At 39.0% G+C, this 15570-nt stretch overlaps 1 protein-coding gene across 1 annotated transcript in view; it reads right to left on the bottom strand.

Annotated features, from left to right (window-relative positions):
* Nucleotides 1–15570, bottom strand: part of LOC140243340 (uncharacterized) — a 225573-nt gene that overhangs the window by 10502 nt on the left and 199501 nt on the right. The window contains exons 2-5 of the mRNA XM_072323017.1: nt 7675–8236; nt 4165–4278; nt 2764–2855; nt 1998–2101 (exon numbers count right to left, since the gene is read on the bottom strand). Of these exons, the coding sequence (XP_072179118.1) occupies nt 1998–2101; nt 2764–2855; nt 4165–4278; nt 7675–8236 (872 nt within the window). The remainder of the gene's footprint in view (nt 1–1997; nt 2102–2763; nt 2856–4164; nt 4279–7674; nt 8237–15570) is intronic.

The raw sequence follows: 15570 nt of genomic DNA, 5'->3' as shown, positions 1-15570 counted from the left end.
TGTTGATAGAGATGGAAAAGGATGGGGCAGGGTTCACCACATTGCTTGAGTCACAAATTTTGATCTATGTTTTATTCGTTTTAGGTTTGGCGTGTGAGTGCGTATGTGAGTGAGTGAGTGAGTGTGTGTGTGTATACTATGTGCGTGTGTGTTTGTATTTATTCATTCCAAACAATAACGATTACGACATGTTTTGGGTCTTGTAATCGTTTGTTCTGTTGTTTGCAGTTATTATATGATTTGCAATTGTTATTCTACATTGCACATCATTGCATTCTCAGCCCAAGTCTTCGAGAAGCATTTCTTTAACTCAAAAGCATCATCCACCCTGCAGATGAGAAAGATAGAAATATTGCTTTCCAAGCAGAAGGATTATGTGATAATTTTATGCAAATTGGGTTTGATCGTATAAAAAAGCTGCGGTAATTAGGCATAGATAGTTCCTGGGCAGTGAGATATCACTTCGAAAATTGGTGAGGATCGAATGAGTTTTGCTTGCCGTGGATAGACGTATAACTGTCACGTGGACGAGTGGAAACGTGGGATAGGAGAAAGAGTATAAAGTGTGCTGCACTGCAAAACAGGAACTACACGCTCTGACATAATGGCGTTCATTGCACCTGAACTACAAATCTGCGTTTGGCCGCATAGCCTCATGCATATCATTTACTGAAAGGTAAAACCGTGTTCGACAACTTTTACAGGTTCGTTGACTGACAACAGCTTGTGCAAAACAAGATTATTGAGACGAAAAAAAAAAATGCTACAGATAATAAGAGAAGCCATACAAATAAAAAAGAAAACAAGAACGAAAGAAATAAGCCGATGGACGAAAAAAGAGCGAAAATCTTCGTCATCCTTGAACCTTAAATTGTAGGTCGTTGCTGAAGGGCTGAAATTCCGATAGAAAGAAGTGTCGTACTTGGTACGTGATTGATTGGGAGCTATTATCACCTTGACAAACACATCGAACGATCCACGAAGCACGCCTTCATAAACACTGTTATCGTCTTTAATGCTCCTTTTGTCTTGTCTTTTTTACTTTCACTTTTGCTTTCCTGTAACACCCCCCCCCCCCAATTATACACATAATATGAAATCCTACTTGGCATAAGAGACCAATTGAAATATTCTAATCGATTCGACCACAATTCCCTGCGCATAATGATATTGTAGTGGTTGTTATTTATTTATTTGCTCTTTAGATTTACTTTTTCTTCCCTTGTCTCTTGGCGCTATACATCCTTACAATCACATGACAGTGCCACATCGGATTATTGCTGACGCAAATATAGGTTGCGATTTTAAGCCTGCAGGGGGCGTGCATGCATCGCTTCGACAGCTCGATCTCGATTTTTCCAGGCTGGTGTCGATTCACCATTCGACTTTTCAAGGATTTCCGGAAAAGGATACTACACTCGAGTTGAGCCGATAGTCCTCAACAATCCCAATGCGATTAAATTAACGATATCGGTGTGTTATATCATCATAAATTTTCGAGGGCAACTGTAAAATTCGAAAGTACGTATCAGCATAATGATTTCGTCCTGTACTCCTCTTTTTTCCTCCATATTTTTTTTTTGCATTTTGTTTTATATATCATAATCATATCTGTTTATATACGTAAAGCGCTAAAACGCACAAAAGTGTCAGTATTGAAGCAGTGTATACTGCAAAATGATGCGGTATCCAGGGCGTGGCGATGTTAGCCAATTATAGAATACGCTGGTGTTTTGACCACTCGAATGTTCCGTAACAACACAATCATGCCATTGTAATTATCATTTATAGATGGTGGTCATAATGAACAAAACAATAATACAATTTTATGCTGTTTATAATTATGGTAAAAAGTGTCAGAATGGAAACTGCTTTCTCATAGACAGGAGATTAAATCGTCCTATCAAAAGGGGGAAAACAGTGAATGATTACAGTTGCAACGACATAGAAATGCGTCGTTTAATCGCATGGCGCCGCTATCAGGGAGAAATACTCACTTGAAATACACCAATATGAAGAACGCCCCCAGCAGCGTGGTGAGGGACAAGGCGTAACCCGTATACGTTATGAGATCAGCCGCTCGAGAGTGGGGGTCAAATTCCTGTGATTATGCGTAAAAAAAACAAAACAAAACAAAACAAAAAAAAACAGAAAAAACAGAAAAATGACGGTCGAGATGACAACGATACTGAAGGTTGTCATCATCAGATGACAATCTAAAAGAAAGCAACATTTGACACTAGACAAGGGTGGAATGGGATATCCCAACCCATCTTATGGTGAAACTTCAAAATGCGAATGATATTATAGTTTTTCTCGCCCAATGTCATTGGATAGGCATGCGAATGTATAAATACGCGTTCACATTCAAACGATTTTTGTCAACACTCTACTCTAACGGTTCATTTCTATTCTTCATTTTAATACGCGTTCACGATCAAACGATTTTTGTCAACGTTCTGCTATGACGGTTCATCTTTATTCCATGGGCATTCAATTTCGTTTCATATCATTCCTTCTAAATTCTACTTTAGTCAAATCAAGGAGACAGAGGTTTAATCTTGTCCACAAAATGCGAATTTCATGTACAGGCACAGCGTCACAACATAGCACTTGGAACGTTCGAATTAATCAACACGAATTCTGTAGATTTATTTAAAGCGTATTGCATTTCTTCACGTCATATTCCCCTTTCACTGTATTCGAGTACATAATTTCATTTTCATTTCAAATTGTTGAAAAAAGAAATGGATCAAAACTTACACGCTCAGTTACGATCGGGGAGCAATTTCCGTAGTTTGATTTGTTGTCGTTCCCCCACGTACCATCAAACAGGCAAATTCTTGTTACCGTGTCTGCAGGATAATTGAAAAACAACAGACAAGTAGGATTAATTTACAGTGGAACTGGTTTCGAAGAAACTATTATCAAAGTAATTCTGACGCAAAACATTTCTTGAGTGATATTAGGAAACCTGTGTTCGGAGAAAGATTAGCTCGAATCAGAAGAGGACTGGGGAAAGAGAAAGATGGTGATGAAAGAATAAAGAATTTGATGGTAGTGAGAAACAGATAAAAATACAGGAAAATGACCAAAAGAAACAGCATAAACGGGATGGGCAATAAAGGGGTGGGGTGAATTTGCTCGTCTTAAAGGGATGGTACAGTATTGGTGGAGATGAGAATTGGGCTTATCTTTAACCTTTTGCGAGATACCAAGAAAACAGTTATGATATAGTACAGAGCATACCATTTTAAGAGGAATTCAGATATAGTACAGAGCATACCATTTTAAGAGGAATTCATATATAGTACAGAGCATACCATTTTAAGAGGAATTCAAAGTTTATTTGATGCAAATCGGGTTTGGAATGACTGAAACATCCAAAAACAAAGTAAAACAAAGTGATCGTAATACGATGGGTCCCACACTTATAAGAATCGCTCTGTTTTGGATATCTCAGCCATTCCAAAACCAATTTTCATCAAATAAACGCTGAATTTCTCATGGAATTACATGCTCTTTCATATTTTATAAGAGGTTTCTCATTATCTCACCCATAAATGTTGAAAACCTGAAATTGGGTCTCAACCAAAACTGTACCATCCCTTTAACCCCTGGGTGCTCCCGTGCTTCCCATGTTTCTCTGCGATGTGTTCTTGGAAAATCAGATTACTAACATGGAAACATGCGAATTATGCTCGGTCTGGGGAAAGATGCATCCCAATGTTTGTTTGTTTGTTTGTTTGTTTGTTTGTTTGTTTGTTTGTTTGTTTGTTAATCATATAAGTACTCTAACAATGATTGACAAACGATGTCACTGGCAGAATCTTGGTTTGGAAGTTTTGTTCTTTTTGTGAAAAATAATCACTATGTACATTATATATTATAAAAGATATATTGCACGTATTTAGATACTCAGTATTCATTTGGCCACATGAGTGATGTTGAGGGCAATATGAATTAATTCAAGTCAACGTGCATATGATAGTTCCTTTAAGCACGACGTTAGAAAAACAAAACAAAGGTGTTGAAATAAATCTCACTCGGGTGATTTCCTTGCTCATGTATAAGCTGATAAGATATTGACAAAAAAAAAAGTACATTCTAAAAATAAATAAAAAGGCACAAAACTTCATGGCTAACTGGCAACATCCATCCTACCATTGGTATTGTAGGGTACGCCACGGAAAGACTCCGGACACTGCATCTCGACCACCCCCGGTGGACTGGCCTTCCAACACTGGATCTGGTCATAGTAGCTCGGGCAGTAGAACCCTGTGTGGACGTTTGAAGACATGGATAATAGTGATTATACATAAAACCATCAAAATGTCTTCGGAACTTCTCCAGTGATGACAATGACAGTGTCAATGATGATATTGACTATGATTAAAAAAAAAAACAGTAATGTTCATTATGATGACATTAACAGCTTCAAGAACTGCTATCATCACAATTATCAACCTCATTACAATCATCATAATCATAACCACTATCAATGTACAAAATATTGATGATTTTGATAATCATAGTAATAACTACAATAGTATAAAAACACAAAAATTTTGATGGTAACGATGGTGATGTACAAAAGTAATGAGAACGTAACGGCGTGTGCCAAACACGAATAATTTACAGGTCAGTTGCACCAAAGATATGAGCGAAGTAGGGGAGGGGCACTGTTACTACTAAAAGTATACTTAGCATTACCTTAGGGGTGTTCACTTCAGGATGATACAGATGGAGTCGTTACTCATGGACTCCCTGACACCCCCCCCCCCCCCCCATCGGCTAGACACGCACTCCATGGAACTAAGATTTGTGTACAGTCTGTTGCCGTGAACTCACGAAAAAACCAACAACTGTATTTCGTTTTCTTCTTCATTCCGTTCCAGCGTCAATATATTTAACCAACAAATTGTTTGGCGAACCTCAACTTCCACCCTTACTGCTGCCCTACATTACTCTAACTATTTGACTTGCTAATTACGCACTCCCTGTTTCGCTTCCCTATTTCACTCTCCTCTTTCTACAGTACGGTCTTCATCATGTTCATTCTCCATACAACAGTCTTTTCTGGGACTACATACAGATGGTGTCATCGCAAACTTCTCCCCCTCATTTGGCGATATAATTTGATTCTTTCATAATGCATGTCAAGATAAAAATATAATATGAAATGAAAAATGAAATAAAGGAACAGATTACATCGTTTGAGAAAGTGCATACGACATTTTGTAATTGCATATTTCTGTTTAACATTGACATGCACTTTCGATACTACGTGGTTACTTGAAAACAACAACAACAACAACAAAAGCAAAACCAAACATTGAGTGCATGGTTCTTTGAACATAGTCAAAGGGGAATTTCGCTATTCTATTCCCCTACCCTGAAAATATCCAGATACAAGGAGTGAAACAAACACATTCATTTGTATACGAAGCATGAAACTAAATTAGATCATACGAAATCTCATCATTTCCCCCTTCTTTCCTCATTTACATCCACCGGTTTATTTGACTCTTTTTTTTTCTACACGACTTCATACATGTAGCATGAACTGGTGTGAGGCGTATCCACAACACTAGATGAATACAAGTGCAAAGTACTCCCTCAGCGACGACTTGTCGGCAAGTTATTAGATTTGCGAGTTCGAGAAAACTGCGAGTGATATTTCTCGCCCCAACCAAGACAATTGGGAAATAAGCCGATTCTCTTCTCGACAGTTTGGGAAATTCCAAGCGCTGACACCTGTAGTTTTCAATCAAGACCGCTTTGAAATTAATACTGAGCAGAAGCAGCTCGTCTCGTGCGATTATTTCCACGCATCCCATTATTTTTTTCGATATAGTTCTGTCGAGGATCGCTGGATCTGTTTTGCCTTTCTGTCCGTGGGTTGTATTGTCTTCCTATTATGACAGTCTTGTCTTGTTATGTCTTGTATTTAAGTCCCCCTTTATAAGTTTTATCGTCCCAGTCTCGTTTAATGTCCATTCGCCTGTGTATGTGTGTCTGTCTGTTACTCTGTCTTCTTATTGGGCTTCCAGACTTTTTTTTTAATCTGACTTTATTCCCAATTTTTCCCCTTTTTGCATCAGTTCATTTTCTATTGACATTCTGTACCTGAGGGGCCCACATTCTACAAGCATTGCCTTTTTAATGGGTCCCTCCATTTTTCGGTATTTTGTGTAGTGTTATATCGTCTATATCACTTCAGTCAATTTTCATTACAACATTATTTGTTACCCCAAGGTTCCACAATTATGTTTTCTCAATTTACTCTGTTTTGATTATAAACATGTAACCTTATTCTCTGTTACCAAAGAAAGTGAAATGTTTATGTTCTTTTCGAAAAATGAAATAAAGTTTGAATTGAATTGAATTGAATTATTTGACATGGCATCCTCCTCCTCCTCCTCTTTCTCGTCATCATCATCATCATCATCATCATCATCAACGACATTGCTTTTTTTCTGTCATCCTTTTGACATGTTTGAAGTAAACAAACAAACAAACAAACAGCCCATTAGGCTAATGTGTATAAAAGTGGATACTTCAGCAAACGGAATGTTAGAGATTCCATCCATTTATCAGATACAGCGACTGTAAACTTTTTTTAAAAGACTTTTTCACATTATAGTGATAATGAGTTAATGATGAGAGTTAAACTTATTTTACTCTCCGTTTTCACAGCAGAAATAACATGCCAAAATGAATGTAATACATGAAGGCCTACTGTAAAAACGCAAATACTGTGTACGCGACGTCGATGGATTTTGATACATGCATAAGCATGCAACCTACAACATTGCAACTGATTGACAAAATTCTCTTTATCGACGCAAAAACGAACAGAATCTCAGTGTTGTACAGTAGCCATAATACAAACACAAGTCAGGATAATCGAGTTGGACTCGAACCAACGATATCCTAATCACTAGACATGCGTTGTATCTACTAGACTACCGAAATTCCGCCCGACAGCGAGTGCTGGTTCTAATATTCTACGGCAGCGGGTACTACACATTCATTCAAATTAATTAATATTGTGCGTCCAGTTGTTTTTATTGCATGTGCACATGATTGACAAACTGCCCTCTATCGACGTAAAGAAGCAATTATCTAGTGCTTTAGCATACTAGTACATGGGCATACATATCAGTGATCGCCTTCAACCCGAGTAAATGATGCACAGGACAGAGTGGATCGGTGAGAATTGGATGCGTAAGTTTAACTTTGGAACTGTTTAAACCCACGAGCGCAGCGAGTGGGTTTTAGACTGTTCCAAAGTTAAACGAGAGCATCCAATTCTCACTGATCAACGAAATAGGCCTGTGCATCTTTTGTGTTATAAAATGGGCCCGTAAATTCACGAAATACAACCATTTACCCTATCATGCCTCCGGTACACCTACAACACTACTAGTATACAAGACTTGAGCCATGCATTCGGATTGTACCGGACGCATGACTCAGTGTGGATTAGTAAAAATCAATGCATGGCAATTGACCAATCAGATTGCAGAGATTCTAAAGCCCATTTTATAATACTGTAAGATATTTTACACAAGCAGACAGTTCACCGTATGTTTAGTCTTGTGTGTAGCTGTGTGCTTTGACTGATGTGCTGGCTAAGGGTAAATAGGTTTCTATCAACTTTAACCTTACCTCCATTTTCTGCCTCGAAGTTTAGGAACATCGGCTCCAGAAAGCTCCGTGCTATGCACTCTATCCTGGGGACGCTCCAATTGAGGTTCTGCATCTCCGCGTACTGCTTGGCGAACAAATCGAACATCGATGCGTTCAGCAGCTGGTTCTCCGGCTCCTCGATCGGCGTCTCCGAGTGAGTCGAGGGTGTCTGGGGAGGCTCCGTTGGTGCCCGCGTGGTGGGCATGCGAGCAATGTAGGTAATCTCCATCTTTGCGGTGGTGCCGCCGGTGGTGTCGTTGGTGGCAAGCGCCGCGGTTGTATTAGGCTCGAGCGTACCGCTGAGAGCGACGCGGTCTACTGGCGTTGCATCGGTGGAAGACGCGGAGGAGTTTCGGGAGGACAAGGACGGCGAGAGGGGGAGTGCGGTGGCGGCAGCGGTGGTGTTGGAAGAGAAAGAAGTGCTAGGTGCCGATGTGGACTGGTTCTGTCGGTTGGCACCAGGCGAAGAGGTTTGTGGATTCGGCTCAGTTTGTCCGTTCACTCTCGCCAGCAAGACACAGAGGCATGCGAAAAGGGTTGCCTGTGGAGCGAAAAGAGAAAAATAAACAAACAAATTGACATCTCTGTAATTCCTTGAGAATACGACGTGTGATCACCATGCTGCCATCATAGATACACGTACAGACAGACAGAAAGACACACACACACTATCACACAAAACACATACATTTCAGTATGTTTGAAAAAATAGGCCATGGACATCGTTATATTTTTCACCTAGCACATTCTCAGTAATTGCAGATGATATCAAAATTAACATTCTTTCTGTTTGTGTTCTTTGTTTCTTTGGTTTTGCTCAAGTGCATCACATCTCTTTTGAGAGTCACACGTGTAGCTCCCTTTCGATGTGTTTACTAAACCGTTTTGTGTATGCGTGTGTTTGCTTATGTGTGTGTATGTGTGTCATCAATACTGACAAACCATAAAATCTCGTAAGATTATCAGTTGTTTCGAGAAATCAATACGATACACGATTGACGCAAAAATTGCATGTAACATGACAAGACGGGCATCTCGCCAGAGTTTATATTTGTTGTTGTTGTTGGTGGTACTGCTGCTGCTGTTATTGCTATTAATGACGTCAACAAACACGGATATGGAAAAAGGCCAAATGTATAGGAAAATAAAAGTTTGAAAATCGCAAATTGATGCTTGAAATACAGTTTTAATAGCAACAATAGGAAGACATGGCTCCAGTTGAAATAAAACTAGAAAGAAAAAAAAACAGAGAAGGAGAGAAAGTGGACTTGGGTTAAGACACACCGTGTAAGAAGTCAACGAAGACGACAATTCGAGTGGATCACAGAGCTACTATGATTGTATAATCGCACATGCACACAAGTCCTAGGGCGACGGTCGTCTGGAGCCTGACGCGCCTTGCGCTATTAATTTTGCGACTTGCTCCCCAAGAATATTGTCAGGGGACCTTGTTTATTTTTTTTCTCCTTCTCCTTCTTCTTCTTTTCCCAGAGTTCGCCACAACCAAGAGCATAATTCTCTCCATACTTTAATACTCTTACACTCTTCCTTTTTGAAAGCGTGAAGATAACATATTATAATATTGAAGGTGTTGACAACTTGTCTCATTGATGGGAACGAGATGGGGGGGGGGGGGTAGGGGTAGACCTCGTCAAGCACTCATTCGTCTCACCTCCCTTCCCCCCCCCCCACCCATCTCAAAGACGACAGGAGATGCGTTGCCATGGCAATTAATAATCCTCAATATCCGTGCTATTGCAAACGTGCTCGTGTCGTAACACCCTGATGGGAGTAGGCTTTGCACCGTATCGGATGTAGGGGATGTGACCGCAACAATCGGATAATACCCTCATAGCCAACAGAGAAAAAAAAAAATCAACTATTATACGATGGGTATGACAGACAGGAAATGAAAGGAAAGATATATGGATCAAGAATCCACACCAAATAGTAATTCTAATTCAACTGTTTTGATGTTATGTTGAAGATAATGCACACACAGGCGGAAAACCCCTCCCCCTCCCACCCCCACCCCCCACACACACACAAACATTAAAGGGGATGGCTAGTAACTGATCAGTGGGAATCAGTTGGAATGCTGGGGGATGATTGTTCCAATTCTTGTAGGTTTCATTTCAGAGTACATTATACATGTCTATTGTTGTGTGAAAATTATTTGCTTCAGAATGGTCTCATATTCAAGTAATGTGCAGTTTAATGATTCTGCACATTACTTGAATATGAGACCATTCTGAAGCAAACAATTTTCATACAACAATATATATATAATGTACTCTCAAATGAATCCCACAAGAATTGGAACAATCATCCCCAAGCATTCCCACCGATTCCCACTGATCAGTTACTAGCTATCCCCTTTAACACACAAGGTGACGGAAAAAAGTGCCGACAAGAAGAAACAAATCAGAATTGAAACTTCCGCAACAAATGAAAGTTAGAGGTTAAGGTGAACAAATCCAAGTGATTACAAGGTAAAGTGTAGGGCCTACCCGCTGTTAATTTCTACCGTTACATGTAATCACAAATCATTAGCAAATTTGTAACCTTAATATTCATGTAACGATGTAGTAGAACTCATGAATTAATGATAAACAAAAGTGCGTGATCGTTGGGAATATTATCAGTTAATGCCCCCCCCCCCCAAAAAAAAAGGGGGGGGGGGAGAGAGAGAGAAAAAAAAACCGTTTATATTAATGTACAATAGCTACCAAACACATAACAAGACTCGTACGTACATGCGTATATCATTAATAAAAAGCTACAGAGGCATGACATAGTTATGTAGTTTTTAGAGTTTTTAGAGTTTTTAGAGTTTTTTTTTTTTAATGGTTGCTGCTGCTGTGCGGGGAAGTCTGAAACAGACACGATGGCGAACCCCCCCCCCAAAAAAAAAAAAAAAAAAAAGAATCTCCCGAACATATTACACTATACCTCTTGTAAGAAGCAACAGAAGTGTTCTCGAAAATATTGCTCTTTTGCGTGTGTGTGTGTGTGTGTGTGTGTGTGTGTGTGTGTGTGTGTGTGTGTGTGTGTGTGTGTGTGTGTGTGTGTGTGTGTGTGTGTGTGTTTGGGGGTCTGTTATCTATCTTTATTGTTGATACTGTTGCTGTTATAAAGTTACCTTGAGGGAAATGACCTAAAGGCATTCGACCAGCACTTTACTCGGTTTTTTTTTTTTTCGTTGTCGTTGTTGTTGATGTTCTTTCTTATTTGATTCTTGTCCCTCTCCCTTTCCTCGTAGCGTAGTCCCTTGCATGACATTTGATGTAATCAAATGCTATGACAATTTATATCCCTACGAACTTTATTATTAAACTAGGACGTCTTCCCTCCTAAACTTTAATCACTAAGTAATGAATGGAATTGGAAATTCGATACTCTTCATGCATCTAAATTGCCCGTAGAAAACACTATCAATCAATTCGTATTGGACGCAATTATTTTTTGCAGTTGATAATTGCAAAAATATCTAGCAAAGAAAGAGACAAATATAAAAAAAAAAGAAGTACGAGGCAAGAGTGTGCAACTGACCTGAAGAAAGGGCATCAATAGAACAAACAATTAGTTGATAATACAAAATATTGTCAGAAAATGAAAGAAAACATTTCTTCCTGTGACTTCAACAATAAAAAAAAAATAAAATTCAGATTAAATGAAAGACGGCACTTAAAGACCGCATTTATGAGACTGCAAGAAACAGAGAGAGAGAGAGAGAGAGAGAGAGAGAGAGAGAGAGAAGTGAGTGTAGCATTTTCCAAGGTTGCTCCATTTTCTCCATATTATCCATTATGTATAATTTGAGCAATATAACCTTTACATTGCCACTTTTAAACAAAAGCATTACAAGCTGGTTACTGGGCAGTGAGGATTTAATACTTAAGTCAGTGTCTTGACTTAAAGGGTAATATCGCTACTCTCAATGGCCTCAAAATTGGGATGCATGATTGAAAGTACGAACAAGAACACACACATACACACACTCACACACACTCTTTATATCTCTCTATCTTTTTATCTCTATATCTATCTATCTATCTATCTATCTATCTATTTATCTATCTATCTATCAAAATGATCAAACTCTGCACGAAAGTTTATGATAATAATACTATGTTGCCCAATACTTTTTCCAATCAAGTGTACCATCAACAGTTAGATTAGGATATTGATTCTGAGCTCCTTTAATACAAAGTTAATCAGGCTACTTAGGTCAACGACGAACCAATGTGAAAATACTGCCCTCTCCGACCAAAGAAACAAACAACACTATACAAAAAACAACAACAAATGATACGATCACCTTATATTTTCGAGTTAGTGATGCCGATGTAAAGTTTTCGACTTCTGTGTCAACGTGTTTTCGAAACGCAAAAGGGAGCAATAAAAAAAAAATAGTATGCAGAAGAAACTGGAACGCCATTTGCAGAATCAAATCCATTTCATGGCAATTTGACTGACGCAAATAAACAAAAAAGATAACTATGCCAATGTATTCGCAAGGAGGAAAAATATTGACAGAGTTTTATTATCGAATACAGTCAAATCGAGAAAGATGTGCGACTCATTGTGTTGACATTCTCCGAGAGGCCATCGTCCGTGAATCAATATAAGAGCGCACATTCATATTTCACGTGGTGTTTGGGCTTGCCCGGGAGCTGCTAAACAAGCCGTGAAAATGCCCGACACGCGCTGGACCTGTCAATGCAAATTGAGTGAAAAAAAGGGTAAGAGATATAAGGAAATGCTTTTTGCTCAGGCTAATTTTCCCCACTCAAAGTTCACTTCTTTGTGTCACGCGTACACCCACCAACTATCACCCTTCGGTGAGGGAATAGTGCCCCGGCCGCGCGGCCACTTCCACTAGACAGGATTTTTCGCTCAACCCTTAAGAATCAGACCCCGTCGGTACCGTCAACATCATTTCAACATGGCGGAAAAGAAGAGGGGTGATTAAAAAAGTTTTTAAAATGGGGGGAAATGATGCATCCCATGATGCTCTGCATGAGGAACTCTCAATGGCATTGACTTGTATTTTGAGACAGACACCATATAATATCAACTCGATAACCTGAAAGCTAGCGGGATTGTAAAGTTGCGGTGCAAGTTGAAATAATGGCAAGATACAGCTGCATCATCATATTTTTTTTTTTTTTTTGGGGGGGGGGCCTTTTTACTTTACAATTAAAACAGTTTCAATATTGAAAAGAAGAAAAAACTACATCTCTTTAAACGTAATGCTTTCGTATTTCGGCGCATGACGTTGATTTTTATGAAGTGAGAAGATGTAGATTTTTTGTTCTTTTTTGTTCTTTTTGTTTATTTTGCTTATTTTGCGGTCCTGGGGGTGGGGGATGCGGGTACGGTCAACAGTACTTAGTACTTAAGCTATATCAAGGGTCATTGTAACGATGCAGCAAGTCGAGCCGAACATAACTCTTAGCACTATATCCCCGTCTAGTACCGTTTTATTATTGATGGTATTTTTCTCATGCGCTCCTGAAAAAAACAAACAAACAAACAAACAATCAAACAAACAGATACAAACCAATGACACAATATATGCATCGGACCATCATTCCCGGGAAAAGTTAAGGTGCTTGGGGTTCAGTTTCCGACATTTATATAACTCTAATAGTTTATTTGTCACGTTCAGTTAGGTGCATTACCGTTATTTCCTGCGTCGCGCTGACGCGGGCTTGCTATATTATAGTTCAGCGTAGCGCATATCTTTAATGCGCGAAGAATCCGGTTCCCCGCAGGCATTTTAACGGGTCCAACGTGAAGTGAAGAGCATCACGACATCTATCATGCATCGTTTAGCATGAAGTGTTTACTCTTTATCTACCCCTTGTCCATGAGCTTTCTCCCCCCCCCCAACCTCCCTCTCTCTCTCTCCCAGAAATACTTTCCCATCTCATAACTCTCAAGGTGCTTTAAAGGAGAACTCCGGATGATTTTCAAAGTTTTGCATTTGGACATTTAAAGTTGTATACAATCTTGGTTACACTGGGTACATAGTTACAGAATATGTAGCAATTGGGACAAGGAATATGAATAATTTCAAAATATATACTAATATGAATACTGTGAACAAGGATGATGACGTAGCAGCTTCACCATAGGAATGCAGGAATGAGCGCTCATGGAAGTAGAACAAAAGAAGAAAGCATGCATGAATTCTACGCACGGTGAAGTTGTTACGTAAGTGGTATTGTAATGGACTTGCATTGCTACGTTACTGGATTATGTGAGTCTCCTTAAGATCATTGTTCAGTGTAATTTGTTTCGGGTTTTTCAGAGTATTGGTTGTCTACTCAAAGACCACAATTAATTCCACAAATCTATACGTGACACTATCGATTTGTGTACTATACATGATGTGAAATTATACCATGAATATCGTCTGGAATTTCCCATGTAACCCATTCCATACTGGATTCTTAAATCCCCATAGACTTATTACACACGCAACTATGGAATGGGTTGAGCAATGAATTACTGTCGCTCCCAGATTGATACTGTACCTTCCTATTAACTCTCTTTGTATCAAAAGGGAGTTATTGCTACACGACGGGAAGACCGAGAATACGCGGGAAGCAATCACCTGTGACAGTCCCCGTACTCGGACTCCCGTCCCCATATCTAAGCAGTTTCGTTTTCCTGTTAGGACGGAGAGAGTACCGTATTCGTTTTGTCCAGGACGGAACATTTCTCGGATTTGATCATGCGCAGAGGCACGCGGCACGCTCAACTACAGGCTGCGTCGTGCTTGCGAAAACTCGCAAATGAGTCGAATATGCACACGTTTCGTACATGTACATTTCGAAAAGAAACTAATGTGGCACACAGAGGGTTAGATGTAAACAGTTTGACCCTCTCTTCACCTCTCTCTCTCTCTCCCATATCTTCCAATATATATATATATATATATATATATATATATATCTTTGCCTGTGCATGTACCGTAATTCCTACATTTCTTTTAACTTCTCATGCGAAATACTAGAAGGAATGAGTTACGAGCATATTTTAGAAAATAGAAAACGAAAGTGACATACTCTATACTGATTTGAATCCATCCTGTATCAGGAATTGTCATTTGAAGTTCAGTCTGCATATGCAATGTATTTTCAAATATCTGTTACTAAACATTGAACTGCAAATGTATGTTACAAATAATGTTACTTTCTTTCTGACAAAGATTCTGCTAGGATGGAAAGCTCAGGCCCCTTTTGACTCCTTTTTACACCACTGGCTTGCCACTATTGGGTAAGCAGTTTTCAGCAGCTTTTTTTTTTCCCCCACAAAATTAAGGCGGCGCACGTTTACAATTTTATGGCTCGGATTTTTTTTTTTTTATTGTTTACCTTTTACTCCTTGCATTGTATAGGGTCGGCAATATCGCTCAACAAAAATAAACGACCGGAGGAAAGTGAAGGGCGGGGTATGTGACAGATCGTGCAGTATATACGCAGTTATTTCCTTACGGCCGCCATATGAATGAACAGCAAGCGAGAGTATATTTATTGCTCCAGCGTTAAGCATCGAATGGAGAGAGAGAGAAAAAATCAAACAACTGAACAAGTACACGCACACGGAAACGCACTCTCTTCCATGTAATATGTATGTATTATATGAATATATAAATATACAAATATACAAATATATAGATATAATAAATATATAAACATATAGTATGATACATACACATATACTTATCTGTTATATTTGACTTCACACATGATTATCAAATTGTAGTATTACGTTGAAATTGTACAGTACAGTATTTTCATATAAAAATGCATCCTAATACAGGCAAATGATGTTTTCAAGGTTACCTGGCTGTTTTTGTAA

This window comes from Diadema setosum, chromosome 20 (genome assembly GCF_964275005.1).
Source record: "Diadema setosum chromosome 20, eeDiaSeto1, whole genome shotgun sequence".
Lineage (NCBI taxonomy): Eukaryota > Metazoa > Echinodermata > Echinoidea > Diadematoida > Diadematidae > Diadema > Diadema setosum.
The sequence above is the reverse complement of the archived record's forward strand: the minus strand, read 5'-3'. Positions and strand labels throughout refer to the sequence as shown.